We start from the raw sequence: 27,593 nt of genomic DNA, 5'->3' as shown, positions 1-27,593 counted from the left end.
AGTCTTTTCAGACAACATTTTCGATTATTAATTAACACAATATACATAAATAATAGCCTTATAAATACATATCATTGAAGACTAATTTCTGAAAGTGAAAAACATAATAGAATAAATTATTCATCAATATTGTAATAGTTTAAAAATAAACAAATCTAAATTGAACATTAAAAATATGCGAAAACATAATCATTCTATTGTTTCATATAATCCACAATCCCTTTCCCCGATTGGCAGACAGAAATAATTTTATAAAAAACATAATCCTTTTTGTCACATACAAAAATCACTGGTTGATTCACATACGATTGAGTTCAATACAATTGCAATAATGTTTAATGAGTATTTATATCATTAAGCATCATTATTAGCATTTATTGCTTATTCTAAGTGTACTTGAACATCTAAATTACTTAAACTAACTACAGAGCCGTTGCTCGAGCAGTTGTAATGTATTTGGCCAATTTTCGCCATGTCAAACTGGGTGTAGGACATATTTACAAAAAAAAAAAATATATTTTAGGAGCTGTATCCAAATTACACTAGTAAGCGTCATACAAACTGAGAAGAAAATTTACACCACAAGGTGCTATAACGTTTGACTGCTTCTTACATTATCGAAAATGCAATTCAGAAACTACACGTACAAGTTTTGAATGCATCATTTATACTTAGCATACACCTAACTGATTTATTAAGGCAAGCTGCCTTGTCAATGTTGTATCAATTACACGATTTTACAGTAGTCCACTGTGATGTATTAATAAATAAGTCCGCTTACACACTATAAAGTTTGAACGGAAGATTGTTCACAACCGATTGCGACGGTTCCTTATAGCCCTAAGGCGCGCACGGCGCGACTTTGCGGATTATATATCGCCGTTTTGACTAATCCCGATCCTCTTTATGAATTCCTCTTGAAGCATCACTGTTTTAATCATGTTGGGGTGGGCTCCATATGCAATGGTCTGGTCGGGTGTGGAACAGTACTGCTGTGTACCATCAGTTAAGATAACACCCTGACCATTGCTTAAAGATCCAGCTGACTCAATAGAGTTCCAGTATGACTCACTCGGGGATGTTGTATTAACTCCTGGTGGTGGAGCAGCAGGTGCACCTGTATATCTGAAGTAGGGATTCTTTAAGTCTAATGTGTTTGAAGAGGAAATATTTGTTCCCTCCAAATTTATGTCCATTGTAACATCATAACTCTGTCTCTTATTAGCTAATAAAAGCACACGCCCTGTGAGAACTTGGCCTTGTTTTGCGAAAATTGGTGTCTCTAGAAGGCATCTCACTTGATACCAATGAGTAAGTGGCTCTGTTGGTGCTGTAGACAACCATATATGCTGAGTGGTGCCCGCAAATAGCACATCAAACCAGAACGCAAGACCATGGCAAGTTCCAGATTGAGTTAATTCAAATCTGAATGGCACTTCGATGCGATGTAAGTCTGTTTCATTGGCATTTAAAAAGTCTACAACATGTCTCACCGATCGCGACATACATATACGTACATCAAACGTATCAACAATGGGTTGTCTGAAGTATTCCTTCATTGCAGCTGTGCGTAATGCACTGAGATCGACTCCATGGAAACACGCTTGGTACCAGAAGTTTGCCTTGTTATATTGCTCCATGAACAAAGCATCATCTGTGAATGGTGCTATATGTAAATCACCACGCGTAGGATACATATTACCGTTCGGTTTTAACCATTTCTTAGCATGTAAGTAGGTTTCTAGCATTCGTTCATTGTACAGCATGTAGCCCATGGGTTCAGAAATAATAACATCTACGCTTTCCGGCAGTTCTATTTCCTCTATTTTTCCCGCGACGACTGTGATGCGATCATGCAGGCCGTTAGCTCGAACCAGGGCTTGCGCGTGATGCGCCATGTTGCTAGCTTCGACAGCATAAACCTTACGAGCGCCCGCCTGCGCCGCGAAGAAGGATAAGATACCAGAACCAGCGCCGACATCTAGAACTACCTTATTTTTGAAATCATTGATATTTGATAATATGGCTCGCTGATACGTGCTCGTTCTCACATAATCTTGCATCATGTTCTGCTGCTGGCTCAAGTAACCATAAAACTGAAAATATTGCATCGCCGATGAGTCTTCCGTACGCACCGTAAACACAGATGATGATCGACCAGCTTTGATTTTACTAACAAGCAAATGGAAGTTCTGACAGTCAACATCAGAGGCGAACTTAAAAAACAAAGTCTCATTATCTATAGTAAAAATATATGATTGGCCGGCGACTCGCGAACACTCGCTCTGGCTGTGGACGGGGAACTCTAGCACCTCCTGAGCCAGCACAGGATCAGCACGTATCACTTTTACACTTAGACCTTGCGGGTCGTAATCCACGTTTACGTTTGTAGGAAAGTTGAAGCGCGGAGTTAGAGCACCGTCATTATTGACGGCGGAAACCGTCACACCGCGAAACGTGTTCGCCATTTTTAGGATGCTCTTCGAACTCGATACTTTTGTTTGGATATTAGGCACGCGTACGGCAAACAAAGAGAAATGCCGTTGAGAAGTTTTGTAGAGGCCGGTGTAAAATCGATCACTCACAAACTTCCTCCCCCAGTTTGTCTATGGCTGCAGCGGCAGCGTGCTATTTTACTTTTTTTTTTAAAATATAGTGCATAAGAAATAGTATACACAGCCACAAAAAAACAGATTTTAAAGGTCACTTACAATAATTATGCTATAAAATAATGTCAAAATAAATTTTAGTATTAATATTTCATATAATCAATAAGTCTAGCAAGTAATAGACCAACATTAGTAAGATTAATTTATACCCATCTAATATTTCAAATTTGCATAATGTTGTTTATGGTCAGTACATTTTTTATATTTTAATTTAATTTAGCAAACTCTAGGTTCCTTATACAGAACATTGCTTTAAGTAGTTAGAATAAAATACGACCAATTATATATTTATACACTTAAGTTCTACAAAATGTAATGTAACTTACTATATTAAGCACAAAAATTATGACGATATCTTAATTCATAATTTATTTTATAGTATTAAACATAATTACAGTCACGTTAAAATAATTAGTCATAGTAACGGTATGTAAAATAAATAATTCATCTTACTATTTAAATTTTTCCGTCAGAGTAATACTGTTTTTTTATTTATAATTCTGCAATCAGCAGTAACCTACCCCAGGCTTATTCCCGTTCACATTTCAAGAAGATAACCAATGTTATACTATAGTTCAGGGTAGGACTGAACGAGAAGGCCCCGCTTAACTCCACACAAGCCTGGGTAGGTTTAATGTTATCAAATTTAATTAGTGAATAAATTATTTACATGTAAATAGAATTTCAGAATGGTCTCAGGTTCAATAAAAAATCTGTGTGTACCATCTGATATATTGTGACTAACTCGGTAACTCGACTGTATGTCCAATCCAAACAAACAATGCGTGTTTGAAAAACGTCTCTTTATATAGTTGTAGATATATTATATTATAACCAAAAATTGTGCAATATATATTCAATTCTTAATTCGACGAAAAAGTTTTGTCAATTTAAACAAGTAGTAATTATCTTATATCCGTAAGCCCAAGTCTACTTAAAAAACATATTGTTTTCAAGTGGACTCGGACTTATGTTCTTTTTAATAAATGTATTAATTATTTGTTATAATAATATGTTTCAAAATCATTTTATTATTATTTTTATTGCATATATATTAAAAATAATAACAAAAATAAAAAACTCATAGACAAAACAAATGGGGTAATGAAATAGACAATAGTAGACAAACAGTGTGGCGTCGTCGGACCGGATGTTGTTTATGACCGACATTTTCCTTTGGAAACTGTATTTGGGATTAAATTGCATATAATTTTCCAATTTTACCAATTAATATTTTATTCCTGGTATAATTAAAGATAATAACATGTTCTTATAAAGCAGGGATGTAAAATAGGTAGACGTTTAATGAACTCTAAGATCATTTTAGCAAAAGTTTTTTTCTCTTTCAATATAGCGGGAAATCTTCGTTGTGACGCGCACAATATCTGATAATTTGTCGGGTGAAGCAGTGAAGTGTCGTAACGGATTGTTATGTGGTTATTTACGCTCTGACAGTGGATCTCGGTATTATATTTAGATTTGACAATGTCGGACGAAATGGCGGTGGGTGATAACGCATCAAACGATGAACAAAAACTAGACGGCGGTGAGACGGAAACGGAGACCATGGAGACCGCTGATGCTTCAGAACTCCAAGCAGAACCTTCAGCTCTTGAACCTGAAGCGACATCGGAACCTACTGAAGGTAATTTGACTTTCACATAACCTCTTATTTGCTTGTTGACATACATTCATCACATCTTCATCTTCTATCAGATTATTACTTCATTAAAACTATATTACTGTAAGAATATCTAAGTTTTACTCTAAGTAATGGTTTTTTACACTCTAGTAAGACACCAAGCAGTTTCTTAGCATTAATATCTCTGCAGTCTTGCTATTTGTAAATATTCCAATAACAGTTGCTTAAGAAATCATGTTGATTGCGAATGCGAGTTTGAAATGTAGTTATTTTAGCCAAATATTGTAATGGCTTTGGTATTACCGTTAATGAGATGTAGATATATTATTTTGCTGTTTCTATTTTAGCTTCTACCATATGGTGGAGCTGAATATTATGTATATGATATACAATTTAAAATACATTTATGTAATTCTAGTATCTTATTATCACTGATTAAATATTATATGACTTATAAGTCATAAAGTTGAATTATAAGTCGATTATCAATTAATTTATACCGAGCATTGATACACTTATTACTATTAAGTCAAGTAGATTCTACGCATGTCTTAGCATTATTATTTTAGAGGATTAAATGAACAGCAAAGCTATCACTATTTGGAAGGTAGTATCTACTAAAAAGAACAAGCAGAAAATTTAGTAGCTACTTTTTTCTCGAATGATAAAACTCAACTTCCTACATTTAATGAGAGAGAGAGATACCCAATTGCTAGAACACCTGAATTTTAAGAGGAGTTTACAGTTATAAAAAGGGGCAAGGAATCTTGAGTTTTTATTAGACTTTTTTAAAATTATGATTTGGCATAGAAGGAAAATATTCAATATGTCAATACCCATGTGTATTGAGTGTAGTAGTATACATGTAACCTGTGCGACTGTGTGGTATAGGCTTAAACTTTTCTTCAAGAGGAGACGAGAGCTTTGTCCAGTTTTGAGTCATTTAATCACAGATGTTTTGTAACTTTGTACAATTCCATTGGTAAATTACGAATAATAAACTTATTTTATTTCTTTCTATATTTTTATACTTATTCCTTATTCTTATTCATTACGTAATTCTTCTTACAATTTTTACTTTTTTATATAAATGATAATTTAAATAATACTTCTTCTTGGTAAAATACATACATTGAATTTAATAATTAGAAGGTGCTGGCTTAACATGATTCACTATCATTTTAAGTATGACATTGAGATCAGTGAAAAACTATTTCATATGTAATTACTATTTAACAATTCTCTTACTAAATATTATGTATACTATAATTAATTTTGTTATCTGATAAATTTTCTACATTGTAAATTAAAGTTTATTATTAATTACAGTATAAAACAAGTTAGTTATTTAACTGCGAGTTTGGTTTTAATTTTATTTCAAGAATAGAATGTGATAATTTGGGGTATTTTGATTTGTATTTTGAGTACTTTTTAGTAAATGGGAGAAACTATTTAATTTTGCACAAAGAAATGAAACGAACTAAAAAATTAATTGGGCATAAATCTTGTCATAGTTTATAGTGATTTAACTTTTAATTAGGCTATACAAATAAGACGAGGAGTTTTATTCATTACAGATATTGTTCCTTTTCAATAGCCCCTGGAAAATGATATGTTTAAGTTTAATTATTAATGAATTGTTATTATTAAATAAATATATGCACCTCTTAGAATGACCTGTCTAAATAACTAGCAACTGGTAAACAAGCAAGTGGTGGTGGCCATCTCTGATGGTAAGTGGTCACTACCACCCATAGACATCAACACTATAAGAAATATCAAACATTCCTTACATCTCCAATGCACCTCTAACCTAACATACTCTTCAAACTAGAACACAACAATAGTACCTACCCAGACGAGCTTGCACAAAGACCTACCACCAAGTAGTGTCTTATTAAAGTTTGTTGAATGTGTAATTTATGTTATAGGATTTTAGGGTGAATTGTAAATCAATCTAAATTATATAAAAGATACAAAAAAAATTATGATTTTATGTTGAGATATTGAAATTAATGTCTATAATGATATACAGATGGCACCTAAAATTCCATATGTAATAAATTTCACTAAGGGACATGCATTTTTTTTTAAATACGTTTCAATTATTTTTAAATACATACCTTTGATTTTTTTTTTCATTTGATAATGATTGTTATCAGCAAAGGTATGATGTGATTGATAAAGATCATCTTGATTATTAAGTAATTATTTAAAATACTTTAATAATAAAATTGTACAGTAGTGTTTCAATTATTTAATTTAAGCAAGTAATTGTTGTCCGATGAGGGGCAAATTGACTTGCTATGATTTTGTCAAAAGTGGGAATTTTTGTAGCTTTTAATGCATTGTGAATAACTGTTTAAAAAGCTCTTATATATCTATACAAGGTTGACAATATTCCATATGTTCACAAATTGTATAGGTAGTCTTCCAAAATACCAGTCAAGTTATTATTTTGTTATATTAATAACTAACTTTTTTCTATTAGATGAATCAGCTGTGGAAACAAAAGATGAATTAAAAGACAATTTACATGAAACTGATCTACCAATAAAAGAAGAATCAGAAACGGAAGAGACAACGGAAGAACAGAAAGAACCTGACGAGGAGGTGACGAGAGGCATCAAACGTAGAGCATCCGCGGCATTTAGTGATGGTGGAGATGAAGAGTTCAAAGGTTTCGACAGTTGTGAGCAAAGCAGCGTCGCAGATTATAGTCGCATTATTGGTGAGTCTGATATTATTCTATCTCTAAGGCAATATCATTAAATTTTAATGATATTATTTTAATGATACTGTTTTTAAATCATAGGTTACTCTCTTATAGTGTTAAATTTAAATTTATTAATTAATTAAAGAAGATGTTGAATTAGATTTTAGAGATTTATACAATACCAGATTGTCCGACTGGTTATTAAATCTATATTAATATTTTAAAGAGGTAAAATTTATTTGTTTGTATTTAGAGGTTAATCTCTGAAACTAATGATCCAATTCTAAAATTTTTTTACTCATAATAAGATACATTATTCCTTAGTGATTTAGGGTATAAATTATATTTATAGTATATCATTTTCTTTATAAATAATTTAATATTTATTGCACCTGTGAAAAACCAGAATGGAGTGCTTAGAATGATATATATGTACTATCTAATATATTATGTAAAATTTAAACAGTTTTTTGTTTATAAAAAATTATTATTATTATTATTCCATGCTTATCAGAAGAGGAGAGGAAAGTTAAACGGAGAACATCCACATCTAGTGATGATGGTTTCAAAGGTTTTGACCTTACTGAACACAATAGTTTGACTGGATATTGTCAAGTTTTAGGTAAGCGAGTTTAGGTAAAAGAAATGTGTCCACAGTTATTTTAAAATTGGAAGTAGCACTTTATACTTTTATATCTCAACGGAACATATATAAGGAATATGTTCCTTTGTACGAATATAATTTATTTCTTATGTTACTAAACAATAACACTTTTTTGGGAGTTTTTGGCGAAGTTACATACATATTTAAGTCTGTATACTAAATAACATACAAAACTGTTGTTTCATTGATGATAGTAGCTATCGTGTAAATATGTGATCCTGGTTCAAATCCTGAGACGGTTCAACGGAAATTATTTGATTTTTCTTTTAATAAATTCTCAGTATAGATTTATAAAGTTGCAGTGTTGTGAGTCATAATGCACTTTAACTATGAATTTTTAACACAATTTCCCCTGGTTTGTCTGAGTGCTTGCACGCTCACCTACCCCATAATATCTCATGTCATGTTGTGATGCCATTCTTCGATATTGGTAGGTTAGGTTATACACCAAAGTTAGTTCTCTTTTCATATTATCTCATAAATAAAATTGTTTTATTACTATGCTATTTTCTTTTTTAAAGATTTATTTGCTGCAAGATGGGTATTAATTATATATATGATTATTCGGTAAAAACTCTTTTGATACAAATGTTTTATTTGAACTGCCTGAAGTCTTTGTCATATTTTTGTTTGTGTTCATTGTAGATAATTTATATATATATAGTCTGTGTTTGATATGGACTGCCTATTTTATTTGTTGGGTTTTTTGTAGGTCATTGAAATTGTTTCTTATGTGAATTGGGGTTTATACTTTAAACTCTTAATGACTTTATGGGCTCATTATTCATGATGGTTGATAAGAGTTAATTGTGAGGTGACAAAAATAAATATTAAACAAATTGCTGTTTATTACAGAACGCTTGGAAGCTGAGGTGTCAGCCGCTATCAAGACATACACACCAGTCCGTAGCGTCATGGCTACGCCAGCGATCAGAGCCAGTAAACGAGCTCGCCAAGACACAGGTGGGTGTACCAAGTGGTCAGAACATCTCGAGGCGGAGGTGACTGCCTTCGTGAGGAGCTTCTCAGATGAAAACGGGGAGACAGTGGCTGCGAAGCGTCAGCGGCGGGGTACTGGTGAGAATAGTACCTCCTCATCTATTTAGTAATGACCGGCTGATTGTCCATTTTTATCACAAAAGAGAAGCAGTTATCCAGGCTTTGCTTATACTGCTTGCGGTACTACAATTTATAATCTCATTAAAATATATTTTTTAATGAATTATATTAGCCGGTTATATCTAGATAATCTCTCAGAATGATTAGTCTGGATAATCTAGGCTCCGCTAGACTTAAATCATAGTCATCGAGCAATGAGTCGCTAACAAATGGATTAATCGAAAACGGCAAGGTGGAAGATCTCATTATGCTCGGTGTACAAATGAGATAGTATATTCAAGTGATAGAGTAGCTGCGTGTATAGAATATTATCATAAATGGTGTAACGTGATGAACCGCAGAAGCAACTATAATGTATACATTGGAATCTCCCCCCAGACAGCTCGCGGCCGTCGTCGGCGCTGTCGTCGCGCTCGGACGGCGAGGGCGCGGGCTCCACGGACGCGTCCATGTCGCCGGCGGCGCGCGGGGGGCGGCGCGCCACGGCCGAGATGTCGGCGCCGGCGCTGCGCGTGCCGCTGGAGCGCGGCTGGCGGCGCGAGCTCGTGTACCGCGCCGTGGGCGCCTCGGCCGACGCCTCCAGCCGCCGCAACGCCGACATCTACTACTACACGCCGCACGGGAAGAAGCTGCGCTCCACGAGGGAGGTCGGATCATTGTTGGCAGTGTTATCTCGTAGACGATCAGACCTAATGCTTGACATACTAGTTTTGATGATGATAGATTATTTTGGAAATTGTTCTGATTGTGTTATATGGTCTAAATGCAACAAGTAGTAAAATCAATAATATATATGTATATAATGTATTGCACTATTTAGTCTTAAATTAAAACTTTTGTTTGTTTCAGGTCGCCGAACATCTGTCAGGCACAGGTCTCACATTAGAAAACTTCTCTTTCTTCAAAGAACCGCTGGGAATCGATGATCCTGAAAAAGAGATTATACGGTTAGTAAAATTTGCTCTAGAAACACAAGAAACAGTAAAATTTTCGTGATAATAAACTTCTTAAGTGTTATGCCATTTCAACTAAAACCGAAATATTCATTTACAGTGATGCTAAAGTCATCAGACGCGTGGAGTCCCCGGTACCGGCTGCTCCTCCACCAGTGTTGGACGGGAAAAGGACACCTAAGCCCAAACCACCTAAAGGTGCCAGCCCTGAACCCGCTACGCATAAGTCACCACCTGCTAAACTCAAGGTATAAATGAAAACAAACCTTTTTTTATTTCATTACATAAAAATAATGAATATTTTATTAGTATGAAGTGTGATTTGCAAATTAACTAATGATTTAAAAAAAGTACCATTTAAAAACGTCAACCAATTTTATGAGACAATTTTCATAATGCTATAAAATATCTTTAATACTAATTGTCGCCCGCGTTTTAGCGGTCAGTCTTCAAGTATTAGACATAAAAAGCCTAGCCTCTATTCCTTCCTTGGAGTTTCAGCATGATACGTATCAAATTTCGTCAAATTTGGTTCATTATTTTTGCCGTGAACGAACAACAAACAGGTTACTTTCATATTTATAATATTAGTGTAAAATATTACGTTATGTTTTTTTATATAGGTTAAATCAATGGGTTCCCGGCTAAGCAGCAACGGTACCACTACCCCGAAGCAAGTGAAGAAGGCTCCGGCTCCACAACAACAGCCGCAAGCGCAGCCGCAACAGCAGATGCCAGCGCCAGCAGACAACAACAACACTGCAGCGTGGAAAAAGCCCAGGTATGACTTGAATAGCATGTGTGTTTTAATAAAAGTAATAATTTCAAGTTATTAATAATAATTATAAAATTAATACGTTTCTGAATGACTACAGCTCTGATATTAAATTAAATATATGCAATAATTTACCCAAAAAATTATTTTAATGAAATGTTGTCGTTTTATATAAAACATTTATACTAAATAGATTATTAAGGTTATTTTATTAATTGTATACATATATATATATATTTGAGTGGTTCACGGTTTAAATAAATTTAAAATACATTTTATGTTATTTTTGAATATTCGAACGAAATGGATCGTTTTACGATATTTACATCGTCTTTGATAAAGCACAATACAAAATATTCGTTTGGTATTCATAGTGCAAAAGCTCGTAAGGTAATTATGCTATTTTAAAAGTCTTAAATTAAAATCATACAATCTATATCGCAAACGACGGGTTAATTGACAATGATTTGGCAATTAACCCTCGCATGCGGGTACTGAGCGCTGGCGGCGCAGGTAACACTGTGGTACGGCAGGGGCCCGCTGCCGCTCCAGCCGCAGCCGCGACCCGTGCAACCCGTGCAACCTGCGCAACCTGCGCAACCTGCGCAACCAGCGCAACCAGCGCACCCCGCGCCCACTGCGCATACTACTCACGCTGCGCACCCCACACATTCCGCACACACTGCGCATCACGCGCACGTCTCTCACAGCCCCGCTGCGCAAGCGCCGGAAAGAGAGCCTGTCCCAGTGCATCACCATCAGGTATTTCTTTTCGTATTTTTGGAAATTGGCTTCAAAGGTGGAATAGAAAATTTGTCTTGTTCAATAATTGGGCAAATAAGTGAATTCATGTGTTTTAGGGACTAAGTTCTTTTACGCGGCTTCACTGTAGAGTGAACTGAGAGAAATCGTCACGTAAAGCAAAAGCGATATTTGATGTGTATGCTATTTAATACATATTAATATAGCGAAAGCTACCCACGACCCGTATCGTTCTCCCGTATCCCAGGTGCCGCGCCAGGTGCAGCAGCCGTGCTCGATGGCGTGCGGGCGCGGCGCGGTGCCGTCGCTGGCGTGCGCCGCGTGCCTGTGCCTGTACCACCCCGCCTGCGTGGGCTGCGCGCACGCCGCGCCCGACCGCTTCCTCTGCAAGGTCTGTACCTCCTTCGTCGTTCACTAACTATTCTGAGTGGCCCAATCTGTAGATATGTCTGTGTAACAGTATTCGTGGTAATTAATTCGGCTATTAGAAGATTATCTTATGTGATTAAATGGTAGACAACTATATGCTATTATATGTGATTATAATATTATGAAATTATTTAAAAAATAAAAAAGGCATGTGAACAGCATTCAATTTAATTTGCTTCAATTGTCGTGAGGTAATTGTTTTTTTTTCATATTTAATTAAGTTACTTTAATTAAAATAAATACTTTCAGAACTGTCGGAAATCAACGTCACCACCACTGGAAACTCCAGTCGTCCATAATAAAACAGGCGTCACCACTAATGCGACCCATCCCCAGTTGATCACCGCCCCACCAAACATGTCCAACACTGGTGCCAGGCGACTGCCGGTGCCGGTACCGACGAAGGTGCCAAAGAATGATAAAAGAGTGCTCTTGAGGATGAAGGTAAAGTATTAATTGGTATCCCAACTTATATTATATATATACGAGTCACAACAAAGTGGATAGCATCGGTAGGATTTATCTTAAAATGTTGTTACTTACGTATGCATATTGCATAGAATGTGGTAGGTTAGGTTCCGACGGAATGTTTGTCGGCAGGTGGCGGGCGGCGGGCCGGACGGCGAGCGCGTGTGGGCCGTGGCCAAGGGCGCGCCGCCGCGGCCCGCGCTGCCGCAGTCGCTGGCCGTGCTCAACGGCCGCCGGTTCATCGTCGTGGCGCGCGCCAGCCCGCACTGACCGCCGCGCCTGGCTCCGGCTCTGAGGCATTTTCTCCTTACCTATTAAACACTTGATGCTATATGCCGCCGGCAGACATCTGACTAGAGAAATTCCTAAAGTTTATAGCAATCTACTCTTGGCCTGGAGACAAAAGTAATAAATAAAATTATTAATGATGCGCAAACCCCCTTATCGTCGGTTCGAATTGTGCAAATTTGTATTTTTAATGATTCATATTGATTGTTATAAATACAAAACGAAGACCTGTTCTCAGTAAAACCTGCATGTTGCCTATTCAAATTGTCACATTAACTTCCAAATCTTTTCTTAAAAGAAGAGTATGTTATCAGCGCCGTGGAATATTAAAAAGCTTTATCTTTTAATTTTTTAAATAGTTTTGGTGTTCAATTAATATAATATTTTCCTTTACAGATGACCGTCAACAGAAAAATATGTGCTGGGAACAGATGATACTTTGTATATAATAACTACGATGATTATATTTTTAATCTATATTTATTTAGCTTTATAAAAAGGAAGACTGTATCGGAACTCCAATTAATATTAGTCGCATTGATGTCTTTATTACGATGTATTATGCATAAAGTAGATCTTTAAATTTTTAATATTACTGTATTAAATTTTACGCAACGATTCGAATATTTAATAATAATAGCATCCTCTAAAATATGAATAATTATAATTTTTATTAGTCTATTACAATGGCAGGAGTTGTTAAGATACATAAATAATTTTAATCTTGAAACGATTAAGATTTAAAACAATCGATGGTATTCATAATGGATTAATCACATAATTGCGTTTTCAATGTTAATCAAGTCAAATCAAACTGTAGTGCATTAATGCAGATCTCGTCTCGATTTGCAAACGACGTCGAATACGTAAACATTAAATTTGTTTATCTTTACTCCTCCTGCTGTTGAAATGCTGAAAAATTATGAAATATGTAAATACATTTTTCACAGTTTCTTCATAACATAATCCTTGTATTAAGTATTTGAATGTCAACCACATGTATTTAAATTGAGCGGTAATTGGTACGATATTCCATTTTTAAATGTACAAAAAAAGCTATTGTCAAATTGTGATATTCTCATACCCTTAATGTTTAGTTTAGTATCTGTAAGGATAGCGGTAATCTTAAGTTGTATTATTTTTCTATTTTACGTGTCGCTGTGTATACGTTTCGGCGACGATATGTATGTTACGAATGAGAAATGTTGAAAATTTAAACTACTCGTTTTAATTTATCTTTCACGAACCCAAAGGAAACTATTGGTAAGTTTTTTTATTTAAGTATATCGGTCGGAAGCGATCGACGTGAACCACTCAAAAGTATGTTTAAACGATTATTTAAGGTGGGCATGATGTTAAGTTTTGGCATGCGATACGGGGAGTGTATTCTACGGCAATAGAACGTGTTCGTACTAACCGGCCCGTGCTCGCAGCGAGGCGCCCAAGGCGCTGCGCGCGCGCTCGCTGGCCAACGGCGCCGCGTCGCCGCCCGCCGCACCCGCGCCCGCGCCCCCGCCGCCCGCGCAGTCCCCGCGCCGCCGCGGCCGCCCGCGCGCCGACGACGCCGACCACTTCACCGCCTTCCACACGCGCGCGCGCGCCGCCGACTACAACGTGGCCGTGCAGGTATGCTACGGTTCAAGACTATCTACTCTTATGGGCTGATGGTGTCCGCCGAATTTAAATCATTATTAAAATATATGCGAATTGATTTAGTCTCGTTGTTTCAGATATTTCAATATCTCGGTATGCGCGACGTGGCCCGCTGCGCACGAGTGTGTCGGCTGTGGCGCCAGCTGGCGTCCGCGCCGGCGCTCTGGAGGCACGTACGGATGAAAAACTCACACGTAAGTTATTAATATCTGACGGTGCCTTAAATATTTTTTTAGGTACCGTCGATTATTATGCGTTTATAAACATATATACATAGAGCTTACACAAAGCTGTACATATTTTAATATAATTTTTCACTTTTTAGGTTAGCGACTGGGCCGGTTTATGTGCAGCGTTAAAGAGTCACGGAACGAGATGGTTGGACCTGCGTAAGATGTTGCTACCACCTAACGATACCGTCTTCTGGGATCACTTCGCTGAGCACATCGGCTCCGTGGATACGCTCGAGAGGTATATTAAAATTTTACACTCTAAATAAACAATACATTATTGAATTTAACTTGGTTGAATTTAATGAAGTAACTATTAGTAAGGCCGAGATGGCCCAGTGGTTAGAACGCGTGCATCTTAACCGATGATTTCGGGTTCAAACCCAGGCAGGCACCGCTGAAATTTCATGTGCTTAATTTGTGTTTATAATTCATCTCGTGCTCGGCGGTGAAGGAAAACATCGTGAGGAAACCTGCATGTGTCTAATTTCAACGAAATTCTGCCACATGTGTATTCCGCCAACCCGCATTGGAGCAGCGTGGTGGAATATGCTCCAAACCTTCTCCTCAAAGGGAGAGGAGGCCTTTATCCCAGCAGTGGGACATTTACGGGCTGCTAATGCTAATAACTATTAGTTTATCTATCCATCATTGATGGGTAGCTGGTAAACCTGTTTATAGAATGTAGTACAGTAGTAGTCCGAGCACGGTATAAGAGATGTGGTATTCCAGGCTGGAGCTGTGCCGCTGCCCGGCGCGCGCGGTGGAGGCGGCGTGCGAGCGCCTGCCCGGCCTGCGCGCGCTGGCCGCGCCCGCCATCCGCGACGCGCGCCTCGACCCCGCGCCGCTCGCGCGCCTGCCGCGCCTCGAGCTGCTGCGCCTCAAGGTGATGATAGTTATCTTTTGATACTTGCAAATATGTACAATTTCCGAGCTCTACTTTACGATGATATGTTTTATGACACAGATCGCTTTTATTAATATTTCTATGCAATTTAAAGAAGTAACTATTGAGCTTCTTTTTATTCTTCTTTACATTCAGAACCTGGTGCTTTACTCTTACAAGGTCAATTCAATTTTGTTTGGATGGGCCTAATATTATGACCATTCGTTGATAAATTTTTACGAACTATATAAAAAAACGAATAACATTTATTTTTGTTACAGAGCCTAACTGGACTATCCCTAACCCGCGACCTACATTCCCTGTCTTCACTATCACGTCTGCAACATTTATCACTAACATCGATCAAAGAGCTTGGTTGGTGTGCATGTGAAGTAGTTGGACAGCTTGAACAGCTGGAATCACTCGAGCTAGGCGAATGTTCCTTCGGTGGATCATTTGCAACGGCTCTGGGCAAGTTGGTTAAACTGCGGAGGTTGCGGCTAGAGCGAGGAGTGTCGCATTGTGCCGCACCAGCGCTTCTAAGAGCGCTTTCAGCGTTGCCAAAGTTAACCAGACTCGAACTTGTTAATTTTGATGTTAAGGTCAGCATATACCAACTACCATATAAACGTTGTTTGCGGAAGTTTAGTCAAACACTGATTTCTGTCTTTCTGTCTACATCATTTGATTTTAATAATTGTTCAACCATTGTTTAACTAATCATTCTCCAAACGACATTTACAGATAAAGTATTATTCATTGCTAGAAGATATAATTTTGTAAATATACTTTTCTCTACAGGTTGGATTCGACGATGCTCTCGCGGAATGTAAAAACATTCAGAGACTGCTCATTATACCGACGTATGTGTCACAATCTGCGACTACCAACAAACAGGTGAGGCTTTTTTTAAGTAAACCCGTGCAGATTAAGTTTTCTAAAAAATTTATAATTTTATTATATTTTAAAAACGTTTTTAATTTCCCCCCAGGTATTAAGCGGTGTACTTCGACTGAAGGATACGTTGACGCATCTGATGTGGGGCGTGACTATCGAGTTGCTTCGCGTTACTGAATTATTCATAGACCAGTGTGAAGCGGGCGAAGGCGAAGGCAAGCGGCGCGACGTCGGCGAGTGCATTCCCGTACTCAAACCCGTACCCGGCTGTCGCCTGCCCGACGATCACCGCACCGTGGTCGGCCCGCCGCAGGTACACACCGCCCGCCAATCGCCGCCCGACGAACAACGCACCGTGGCTGGCCCTCCGCAGGTACACACCGCTCGCCCTTCGTCGACCGTCGAACAACGCACCGCGATTGGCTCGCCGCAGGTACACAACGTCCGCCACTTGTAAACCGACGACTACCTCTCCGTGGTCGGCTAAGGTACTAAGCGTTCCCACTTGTTGCCTGGCGACCACGTCATCGTTGCCCGCCCGTCTGGTCTACCGGAGGTGCTCACCGCCCTATACTCGACGACTATTGCACCGTTGATGGCTAGTTACAGGTACACAACACTTGCTAGTCGGGTTGCTCGCCTCAGATACTTAGGTGGTAATTAAGCAGGAAACGTAGGGTACGTTTCCAGCTAAATAACCACCTGCTTATGTTGGCATATGTTGGCTGGCTCGCCATAGGTACGAACAACTTCACTGGCTGTCCGACGAACATCGTAACTTGACTGGGTCACTTTAGTCTAACACAAGAGAGCAAAAAGCATTTTGTTATGGAATTTCTTATTTATAGTTATTAGTATTCAAATAACATTTTCCAGGTGGAAATACTCCCGATCCCGACTCTACAACGGCTTCTGTCAGCTCAACTTCCGAACACCAAACTAAAATTGCTGCGCATCCCCTTCCATGCAACCTGGCGGCAATCACTCGCAGACTTCCAGTAGTGCGCACACCCGCGACACTATGCTGGTGCAGGACCCCTGAACGCACATCGAGGCATATGTGACTGACAAACATGTACAAAAGTGGGGTCAGTCCTAGACTATATATATAAATAAAATGTCATTCGTGTCCCGGGCAGGGGTCGGTGTAACGCAAAGGACTACGATTTTATTGAGTTAAAAAAAATTCACCCGAGACGGGTTAACTTCAGTGTTTAGACAACATGCAGTTTTTATCTCAAGTTATTGGAAATTATACAGTCAAAAAATTTATATCAAAGTTGATATGCAAATGCAATTATTATATATGAATAGATTTGTCAGTGGGCTGATAATTTAATAATTTGCAATACTTGAAGTGAGATGAGGAAACAAGATAATATAATCGAAATTTGAAATTTTATAAAAAAAAAGATAAAACTTTGTGTCAAAGTTGCAGATTATAAAAGTTGAGTACAATAAGTAAATGTTTTTTTCAAAACTATCATTTAAATAAGGAATATATGTTTGTATGTATTAATTTAAAATTATTTTGAATCAAATAAAAATAAAGAAACACTTGTCATCGATTTCATTAAATATATTCAAACATCGTTTAAAAGGAACAATATAATAATCTGATATTTAATTTTATCTATTAATTAAACAGTTTACAACATGTATCATATCTAAAATACCTTCTGTATTTTTAGCCTCTAACATATTATATAATATAGCCTTATTAAAAAAAAAACAATATAACAATAGTTTAAAAAACCCGTGGGTGTTCTTATAGGCTTAAGTCGTAGCGAGAGATATATTTTTATTCAAATTCATCCATTTCATATTATTATATGACGCAATGAAATAACTATATAAAGTTAATTGATTAACTTCTTAGTTTTAATGTCTAAGGTTGTAAATATTATATCGATCAGCCTGTAGTTTTTGACCTTTACCGTAGATACATGAGGTATTCATTTTGTTTAAAAAAAAAAAGTCGCGATTGTCATCGAAATGGCGGGAAATTTTCTTTCAAAACTATCAAAAGTTAGATGTCATTTTTTAATTAAAATTTAATATTTCTAAAATTTGTTTTGTTAATTACTTATTTTGTGAAATCTCTATTTTGATTCGATTCTATGTCGTTACATATAAAAGAAGATTTCCGCCATTTTGATGGAGTTAGATTGTCTGTCATATATACACTTAGTCATTGACATATAAATTATGATTACACAAAAATTGTATAGGGATCACTGACGAGGGTGCGTGGCTCCACATTTTATTATCGGCGTGCATTAATAAAAAAATATATAATTTGCATTTTTTGTTGCCTTTTAGTCGTCTCACGCACACTAAGACATCGTGTAAGCACGAGCGTCATTCACTCATGCTAATGCACGCCGATAATAATTTATCGTAGAGAGGCGCGCCTTCGTGACTGAATAAGATCTATACATTGTGTTAAAATGGAAAATCTGAAATACGCCTTAATATACATGTTATTCAAAATTTATAATATATCTAACTTGGAAGTTCACAAAAAAGCATTAATTCATCATTCATGTATTTATTATTAAATAATATTGAATAATAAATACGTTTTGAGAAATTTTTATAAGTACTGAGTCTTGGAAATAGATTAAAGTAAATAATTGCTATTTGTCTCGCAACTGTTTTAATTTACTCATGTTCACCTTACAATGTTTTTGTGATAACTTATTTTGTTTAAAATTATCAATTATGAAAGTGATTTATTTTTGATTATTAATTTTAAATTATTTTTTCTTTTCTATGACAAACGTGTTTGGAGACGTTTTTTATTATTTGACATATTAGGATTCCACTTTTAAACGAGATGTTATAAATTGTGATTCTTTTTAATGTAGAAAGTTTCAATCTCAATTAAATTAGCTAAGATGATAGTGAAATTTTGAAATAAAAACATTTATTAAAACACTCGTACCTAAACTCCGTGTATCAAATATTTTTACGATTACACTCTAGTAAAGATATCGCGTTCGATTCAATCAAAATTACCTGATAAATTAAATAGGTCCTAATAACTTATATATTTGTAGAAAAATACGTTTATCGGCGAGAGTGTAATCACAAAAAAAGCAAAATATAGTTTTAGATATTATAGCTTTTATAAAAAAAATATAAATTTTCGTATTCGGTAGTTTTTATAGAAACAAATGATATCTTAGGCAATATGTAACACAAATAAATAGCAGAAAATAGCTGTGACTATTATTTAATAAATATATTACAATATATTAAGGTTGAATAACATGAAGGCGTTTATATTTTTAAATTATTATTCGATTTGAATCCGTAAATGATACGAAAGCCTGGCTTCGTAGCTTAGACAGTGGTCTATTGTTTATAATCTCCTTTCGAAACATGATTTGTATTTTTATTGTAGTTTTTAGTTGGGGTAAGTTTGGTAGGCGCCCTTGTAAATATGTATAATTTGTATCGGCGCCCGCCGCGACCGGCTCCGTTTATTAGTTTAATATAAATACTAGGAAGTAAAGGCGACTCAATAAATCGTTGCCCTGTAACCATTGTTTCATTTCCCCTTATCGACATAAGCTATGACGGTAGTTCAAGGTTTGATACTGTTTTATATAAAAAGAGTATTGGTTATGTATAATTGTAGCAATCGCATAATCGTTCTGTTAACGCACGACTAACGTATATTACAAATAATGTTGGACAAATACATTAATATCATGTACATGAAAATAGTTAATAAACTGGTCACATTAATTGAACTTTAAATAGTTGCAATAATGGCTCTGCTGATCCGTCTTAGGAGGTAAAGTCTCTGGTGTAAAGGTGGGCCAATGTAACGAAACAATGTATATAAGAAGAAACATTACATGACAACGCATTGGCTCAGAGAATACTAATGTCATTTTGATTATTAAGACCAATCATCATCAGAAATTCTGTTGCTTATTAGTCTTTCTATGAATAATAGGAAATATAAATTGTATTCGTCATTCATAAGGATAAAATAATTGGATTTTTTATCATGAATATATTGTGTATGTGACGGCGTGCCTATGAAGAGTGTCTTGATACGGTCACTAGCGGAGTAGTGTCTATGGTAGCCAGGCAGACACTTCAATTTTCATAGATACCCCGCCATATTTAATATAGTTTATTTGATATTCGCTTTTATATACAAATATATGTAAAACGCTGGCAAAGTAAATACCCAATGTATTTTTATAGTGTTTTAGTTATGTTGACGTGTACTAAAAATATATTTGGTTTTTATAAAATGAAATAAATGTTACAAGAAAGAAAACCTCTTTTATTGTTTTATATTTATTAAACAGGCATTTCTATAAATAATCATCAAAAATACATACATTTTCTCTTAACTACTAATAAAATAACATGGAGAATGATTAACATAATTTCGACATTATCGAGTTTGATAAAACGTAAATGAGAGCCCACAAATCGCTGAATACAAATATATTGGCTCGATAGGAAGATATCGAAGGATTTACACAAAAATACATTTTTAAATTAAGAGTAATGATTTATAATGAAGTTTAAATTATTTTTTATATCAGTAAAATATTTGTAATGTAGTTTACGACTAACAGTAGACTGAGCACCTTTAGTTTCTGTTCCAAATTCAAATGTAAGTAGTCATTAGTATATTGAATAATGAACAAAGTTAATTTGCATGCTAACTTGAGTTGAGAGTTTTAATACGAAACAAATAATTTTGTCCATCTCTGACGTCCATACGATTTGAATGAGATTAGAAAAATTAATATTTTAAACTAGATAGTATCGATTCTGTGGACAAATTGAACATTTTACGCATCATTACTCTCCTGCGATGGTCTAGTTGGCAGTCGCGTCGGGATGCCTCTCGAGCAGCATGGCGACCCCCTGGCCGCCGGCCGCGCACGCCGAGATGAGGCCGAGCTGCCCGTCCTCGCGCACCAGTCTGTGCGCGGTGTGCATGGCCAGCCGCACCTGGGAACAAATCAAATTATTATTTATACTATACAGCTACCATGGGAGAAGAATTAAGGCAGATAACAGGAGGAAATTGATTTATTTATATTTGTTGACTTTCATAAAGGACATTATAGATAAAACTTCTAGAAATATGCTTTCAAATATGTAAAGAAATAAACGAATATATACCCCGGTGGCAGCGAAGGGATGTCCGATAGACAGGGAACCACCCCATTTGTTCCATTTGTCTAAATCGGGAGATCCAACCTGTAAACATAATATGTATATTACTAAAACAAATCATCATCGTAGAAACAGTATGATCATATCGTCTGAAAGTTATCAATTTAGTTTAAGGATGCAAGTTTAAGGTAATTTATTTCCGATTCATGCTTAATGTATTGTTCGACGTTAGACTTGTGAGCAGAGATTTTATTCCCGATTTCGTAAAAATAAATTACTATAGAACTACATTTAATTATTTATTTATTTTATTACCCTGTAAGGGATAATTTAATGGCAGTTTTACTTTCATTGACAAAAATGTATTTTTATTTCGGTTTTAGAAATAATAAAATAAAATATTTAAACAACAAACCTTAGATTGACGTCCGAGATAAGTCTGAGCGAACCAATCAGAGTCCAGTGCCTTCAAGTTGGACAAAATTTGACCCTAGGAAAATTCGTTACAGATTAAAAAAAACTCATATGAAGAGTGTTAGTAGTCACTAAGTAAAGGTAATATTAAAAGATAACTTTATTATTAATTAATTATTTAATGCTATTTAAAGTTTATTCTTTTTGACTAAGCATTTATATAAAATTCAATAAATATTGTTTATGAAACGGTTTAAGTGTCAAGTTATCGAATCTAGAGTAAAGTTAAATTATGTCCATATCTTGGGACTTACAGCGAAGGCCTCGTGAATCTCCCAGGTGTCGATGTCGCTGAGCTTGAGTCCGGCTTTGTCCAGGATCTTGGGGATGCCGTATGCGGGTCCAAGCAGCAGCTGGTCAACGGGATCCTGTCGTCATAGTAACAAAATTAATATAATGAACTTATTTTTAAAGTTTTATATAAATTGATTTATTTTAAGGTAACTTAATAATCATCTGTACTTCCATCTACTTATACATATACTAGTTACCCGCCCAGCTTTGCACAGTATAATTTATACCCTATACCACTCAGCAAAATGTATCTTTGTACTAGTGAATAATTTTTTTAGAATCTAATCATTAGTTTCGAAGATTACGATTATATTTTAATATTAGTACAGACGAATAGCAGTGCATGGTCGTCAATAACGTTCATAAATACAGTATTCTCGGGATATACGTGGATAGCTTTGTCTATCATGGAATAGATCGTATGACCTGGGATTGATACTAATTTGTAATATTATTGTTCTTAAGTAGTAGTTTCTTTTTCAAAATATATGTGAAATTCTATTTAAAAGACTTAAGATAATTTTTTTAATGCCTGAAGCATCCGTATCCGAAGAAAAAAAATTCTCAAACATATATTTCGCTATTCGATGTTCTTTAGAGCTGTAAATGCTTACTTGGGCAACATAGGTGAAGTCCCGCAGATAGGCCTTGGGCTTCAGTCCGAGCTCCTTGGCCTTCGCCTCCGACATCACGAGACACGCCGACGCGCCGTCCGTCTGTGTCATACTCACTTTTATTATGAAATTTATCATAAACATAACATATAAATATATAATTTCTAACTTTATTTCGACAAAACTTTAGATTAATGGTGAATCTCTGATGTCATAAAGTATTATGAGATTCAGTAACTTACGAGGAAGGAGGCGTTGGCGGCAGTGACGGTGCCGTGCGGCTTGATGAAGGCTGGTCTCAGCTTGGCGAGCTGCTCGGGAGTCGACACTCGGATCCCGTTGTCTTTGTCCACCAAACCGTCCTTACCCTCCACTGTGACAGAGTTGTCGTTTTAGTTGATACTCACACATACACATGTTAACTAGTTGCTCGGTCTCAGTATTATTTAGATTTAATATTTTATGTATTTAGAATTTATTATTAATTTATCATTGGATGCTTTAAATTGGACTATTATTATAACTCCTTATACTTATTAGTGTCCTGTGAATAAAGCTAAAATTTAAAATAAAATACTTAAAATTTTATCTTTTAATCCCAAAAGCTTCAAAATCGATTCAGCAGCTTTTATCTGATGGTTTTGATTGCCCGTCGGATCCCTGGCAGAATGGAGATGTGAAATAAGATTTCCACACTCTAGGTTTTTATTTTGACCGATACGATGGGGGTGGCGAATGTGTCCACATCCCCGTTATATGTCAACCCCATAAGCCGAGGCACCTTTCCGTAGAAGAGTCCTTCTTTTATCTCGAAGTATTCAACGGCCTAAACAGAATCCCAGGCCGTGCGGCGCGCACCTTTGACGGGGATGAGGTCGGTGAAGTACCCGGCCTGCTGCGCGGCGGCCGCCAGCTTGTGCGAGCGCAGCGCGTACTCGTCCTGCTCCGCGCGCGACGCGCCGAACGCGGCCGCCAGCCGGTCGGCGCTGTGACCCATCGTCTCGCCCGACGAGAACTCGGCCACGGCCGGCAGCTGTAGGGGGGGGGGGGGGGTCGGTTAGTGTACTCGGCGGAATTCAGGATATGAGAGGAGCTTAAAAATGTAGCGTTACCCCAGCTTAATATGACATCATACTAATCGATTATATTAAATCCATTCAGGTTTCAAGTCTAAATAAATAAACATCATTTTTAAACACTAAAAATGGAAAAGAACCTAAAATCACTCCCTGTGGAACACTCATTTCTAACATGGCACCAGAAGATTTTGAGATTAAAGGTAACTTGTCGAAATCTTTGACTAATTATTTTATTTAAAACAAAAGATTTTAAGATTAATGTTAACTTCTCGAAGTCTGACTAATTATTTTATGTCAAATTAAAGCGTGTCCTGTTCTATCCAATCAAATGCTTAAGACAAATCACAAATTACGTCAATAGTTTTGTAAACTTTCTCATACATCAGAACAGTTTTAACCGCACCGGATGCTGAAAAATCAAATTGCTTGCCATGAAAAATAACATTTGTACCAAATTGAACAAAAACTCAAACATAGAAAAAGTATATAAGAAATCTCACTAAAGTTAAAATCCTATTCATTATTCCCACAAAACTAATTGGAATACCTAATATCTATGTTATCATTATAAATAAATTGCACATTGATATTGCTGTACCTCAGGCGCGAAGAAGTCAGGTCGAATGCTGGCTATGAGCGACAGCCTCTGAGCCGGAGTCTTGGCGCGGTTGAGTCTCAGCAGCAAGGCTCTCATCTTGCGCGAGTGACGGATGGGCACGTCCGACATGAACTCCACACCACCGGCTACAATCACATCGTAGGCACCGGCTGCTATCATGCCCACACCTGGAACAATTACAGTATGACAGTTTGATCTTATATTTTATCAAAATCCTGAATCCTTAGGCTATTTACGTCTCCAGCCAAATACAAGCTTTAAGCTTAAATGGAGGGGTAATTGAATTTAATGGGGCATATATGTCCTCCATAGCACCATTGTTTACCATCACCAACACTTTGCTTTAACTCTATATATATAAATATATATATAGTAAGTGTTGAGAATTATTATAATTCAGTAGAAGTACTTTATCATGGTTCATCAGAGCCACAAAGGAACGTCAACAATTTATGTGGGATGTTTGGAATTTAGTATACCCATTTGGAAAAGATTAACACACACACATAGAAAAGTTTGAGACAGCCATTGGTGATCGTAGATATGCAACTATTATTATTATAGAAAGTTTGAGGAAAGCATAATATTATTTTAATTTGTTTTTTACATAAAATAAATATTGACTAAAAAAAGGTAAGTAAATAGTTCAGTACTATTACTGAATGCTTTATCTTTGCCTATTTGCAAAAGACATTGAAAAAAAAAAAAGAGTAAACAAGTAGTTAATAAAAATCAGGTGTATTTGTTTACTAACCAGTGGTAATAGCTTGGTTAGATGATATGCAAGCCATGGTGACAGTGTGAGCGGGAGTCTTGTCACTGAAGCCAGCAGCCAGAGCAGCTTCTCGTCCAATGTTCGATGTCTTCACCTCCTGGATGACTGTACCATAGACAATGTAGTCTATAATCTCCTTGGATACACCGGTTTTTTGGAGCAGGCCACTATATAAAAAAAGTTTCATTTATTATGGTAATACTAGATCAATAAGTATATCTTTTTATGTTTTTAATCTGTGGGAATAATTTCATGGTAAGGGATGGAAATGTGTAACAGGAAAACTTGTGCCATTTGACCAATAAGCATGCCTTGTGCTTGAGTTACCCAGTAGATGGTACAAACTAATTTACAAATAGAATATAATGTTAATGTTGCTATTTACCAAGGTTGATGTTTTATTTTTACCCAAAGGGTAAAAATGGGACCCTATTAGTGAGACTTTGCTGTCTGTCCGTCACCAGGCTGTATCTCAAGAACCACGATAGTTAATACAGAATATTATAAAAAATTAAGAATTTTTGTTGCCACTATAACAATAAATGCTATAAACTAAATAAAATAAATATTTAAGGGGGACTTTTTTGCCTATTTTTGCTAGATATCAATAAATGGCAACAGGTAGGCACTTGTAATATTAACAATGTACATTTATTTTAATAATAAATATATAAACAATAATAATAATGGTACGGAACCCTACGTGCGCCAGTCCGACTCGCACTTGGCCGGTTTTTTTAATTATATGAGGAAGGGATATTTGGCTATTTCTTCATTTTGAAAAACTTTAATATGAGCATTTATTGCAACCACTTCTTATGTTTTGTCTGTATGTAAAAATGTTAATTCTATTTCTATATCTTGGGTAAAATTTTTATTTATATACAGTTAATGTATTTCTTAAATAATATACAAAATCAGTTTCATAGCATAATAAAGAAAAAAAAAAACAAGTTTTATATGTCAAACATTTTTGAGTATGAGATGCTTTAGTACAACAGGTGGCGAAAAGCAAAGCAAGATCTGCTCTGTGGAGCCTCCATTGGTATTAGATTGTCTCATTATGTAATAATATATGTTCAAAATCTCGTTATATACATAGTATATATGAGATGTTGATTGAGATATTGCCATCTTACAAAAATTAAAATAGAATTCTGATTCCATGAGCATCATTAACCACTCTCATAAACAATTTAGCATTTGTTTATGTACATACATAACATACATTCATATTTATGTTCATACATATGATTTTAAAATGTACATTCTGCCTTTTGGCCATTCTTCTCAGACAAATGTACATTCTGAAATGGTGGTAGTTTTATATTAAACTTTATCAAAAATCCTTCATAGAACTTACTTAATCAAAAAATATTTTCATTCTGAATGGGGACAATAAAATAGGGAAGATTCACATCACATCTGAAAATGACAACAATAAAAAGCAGTGTTCCAGAAAAATATTACATATGTAGTCTACTCACAGTAAAGAATGTCTGGCCAGTTCATGTGGCATCATCTTGGCATAGTCTGTAAACGAAACCAAGAATGGTGTCCTGACTCCATCCACAAGTACCACATTCTTGCCGGTCTTGTCTGGCAGCGTTTTCTTCTGATGTAAAGCTGCTCCCACGCTCAAAGCTCGCCTGGCCGTGTCTAATTATCGATAGAATAAAAAATCGTCATCGTTGAAGTCATGAAAAGATTCTTTATAAATAACAAAGTCTTTGAAAGATCCCAAAATACCCCAAAATACGTTTTAGTGTGATAACTATAAATACATACTTTAAGGTTTTATTTCCAAACTAATTATATATAAAAGCATAATTTGTACTTAATATATTAATAAATAGTCAGAACAAAGTCCAGTTATTATTAATATAATTGATAATTATTGCCAACTTTTGAGTCCAAAGTTTACTCTCCGTGAATGATGTTAAAATACTTCGTAATAATCTAATTTTTAATAAAATGAAATGAGAATTAATTTTATGACTTGTATATGTAAATATGATCACATCAAAATATCGTTAATAAACATTTATTAATATAGAAAAATTACCGAATTTCGCGGTGGAAGACGGACGAGCCGCTTTTATAAAAGATTTAGCCACTTGCGATGCCATGACTCTCTTTATATCAATAGCGGCTTATATGGAATTTGCTACTTATTTCTGCAAAAATAAATACAAATGAAAAATATTACAACCCAAAAAAAGTTATTAAAAACTACTAGAAAGTTGGACTCTGACCTGTCAGTGAGAGGAGAGACATCCACTTTGCAAGTATTCGTTCGGAAACTTTGTTAGACATGAAATATGTATACAGATATATTATACACAAGTGAAAGACAATTTTGTGTTAATAGTTTTTAATTTAATTAAATTAAAATATTATAAAAAAATATTTCCTATTTTACTATTA

The 27,593-nt window shown here is 35.9% G+C and overlaps 3 protein-coding genes across 5 annotated transcripts; 1 reads left to right on the top strand and 2 right to left on the bottom strand.

The window, feature by feature from the left end:
• Positions 1–197: 197 nt before the first annotated feature.
• On the bottom strand, positions 198–2,619 carry LOC125073275 (histone-arginine methyltransferase CARMER). Its single transcript, XM_047684031.1, has one exon. The coding sequence runs from the start codon at positions 2,466–2,468 to the stop codon at positions 870–872; it is 1,599 nt and encodes a 532-aa protein (XP_047539987.1). The 5' UTR covers positions 2,469–2,619; the 3' UTR covers positions 198–869.
• Positions 2,620–3,811: 1,192 nt separating this feature from the next.
• LOC125073283 lies at positions 3,812–19,699 on the top strand. Of its 2 annotated transcripts, none has more exons than XM_047684044.1 (15): positions 3,812–4,314; positions 6,803–7,042; positions 8,547–8,654; positions 9,189–9,457; positions 9,660–9,757; positions 9,864–10,011; positions 10,387–10,544; positions 13,919–14,111; positions 14,216–14,332; positions 14,464–14,609; positions 15,101–15,254; positions 15,536–15,856; positions 16,056–16,151; positions 16,246–16,464; positions 17,028–19,699. In XM_047684044.1, exons 1-15 carry the CDS (start codon positions 4,155–4,157, stop codon positions 17,151–17,153), a joined length of 2,553 nt encoding a protein of 850 aa, XP_047540000.1. In that variant the 5' UTR covers positions 3,812–4,154; the 3' UTR covers positions 17,154–19,699. The 2 variants fall into 2 exon arrangements, with proteins under 2 accessions (XP_047540000.1, XP_047539999.1); XM_047684043.1 differs by having other exon boundaries at positions 8,547–8,768.
• Positions 19,700–20,439: 740 nt separating this feature from the next.
• Positions 20,440–27,542, bottom strand: LOC125073424 (trifunctional enzyme subunit beta, mitochondrial). Of its 2 annotated transcripts, XM_047684248.1 has the most exons (12): positions 27,422–27,542; positions 27,232–27,343; positions 26,654–26,825; positions 25,146–25,333; positions 24,371–24,558; positions 23,552–23,726; positions 22,936–23,066; positions 22,694–22,795; positions 22,040–22,153; positions 21,727–21,801; positions 21,318–21,395; positions 20,440–21,143 (listed from the first exon to the last, which is right to left on the bottom strand). In XM_047684248.1, exons 2-12 carry the CDS (start codon positions 27,293–27,295, stop codon positions 21,009–21,011), a joined length of 1,422 nt encoding a protein of 473 aa, XP_047540204.1. In that variant the 5' UTR covers positions 27,296–27,343; positions 27,422–27,542; the 3' UTR covers positions 20,440–21,008. The 2 variants fall into 2 exon arrangements, with proteins under 2 accessions (XP_047540204.1, XP_047540203.1); XM_047684247.1 differs by lacking the exon at positions 27,422–27,542 and having other exon boundaries at positions 27,232–27,408.
• Positions 27,543–27,593: the final 51 nt, after the last annotated feature.

This window comes from Vanessa atalanta, chromosome 24 (genome assembly GCF_905147765.1).
Source record: "Vanessa atalanta chromosome 24, ilVanAtal1.2, whole genome shotgun sequence".
Taxonomy (NCBI): Eukaryota; Metazoa; Arthropoda; class Insecta; order Lepidoptera; family Nymphalidae; genus Vanessa; species Vanessa atalanta.
Note: the sequence above shows the minus strand (reverse complement) of the source record. Positions and strands in the feature narration are given on the sequence as shown.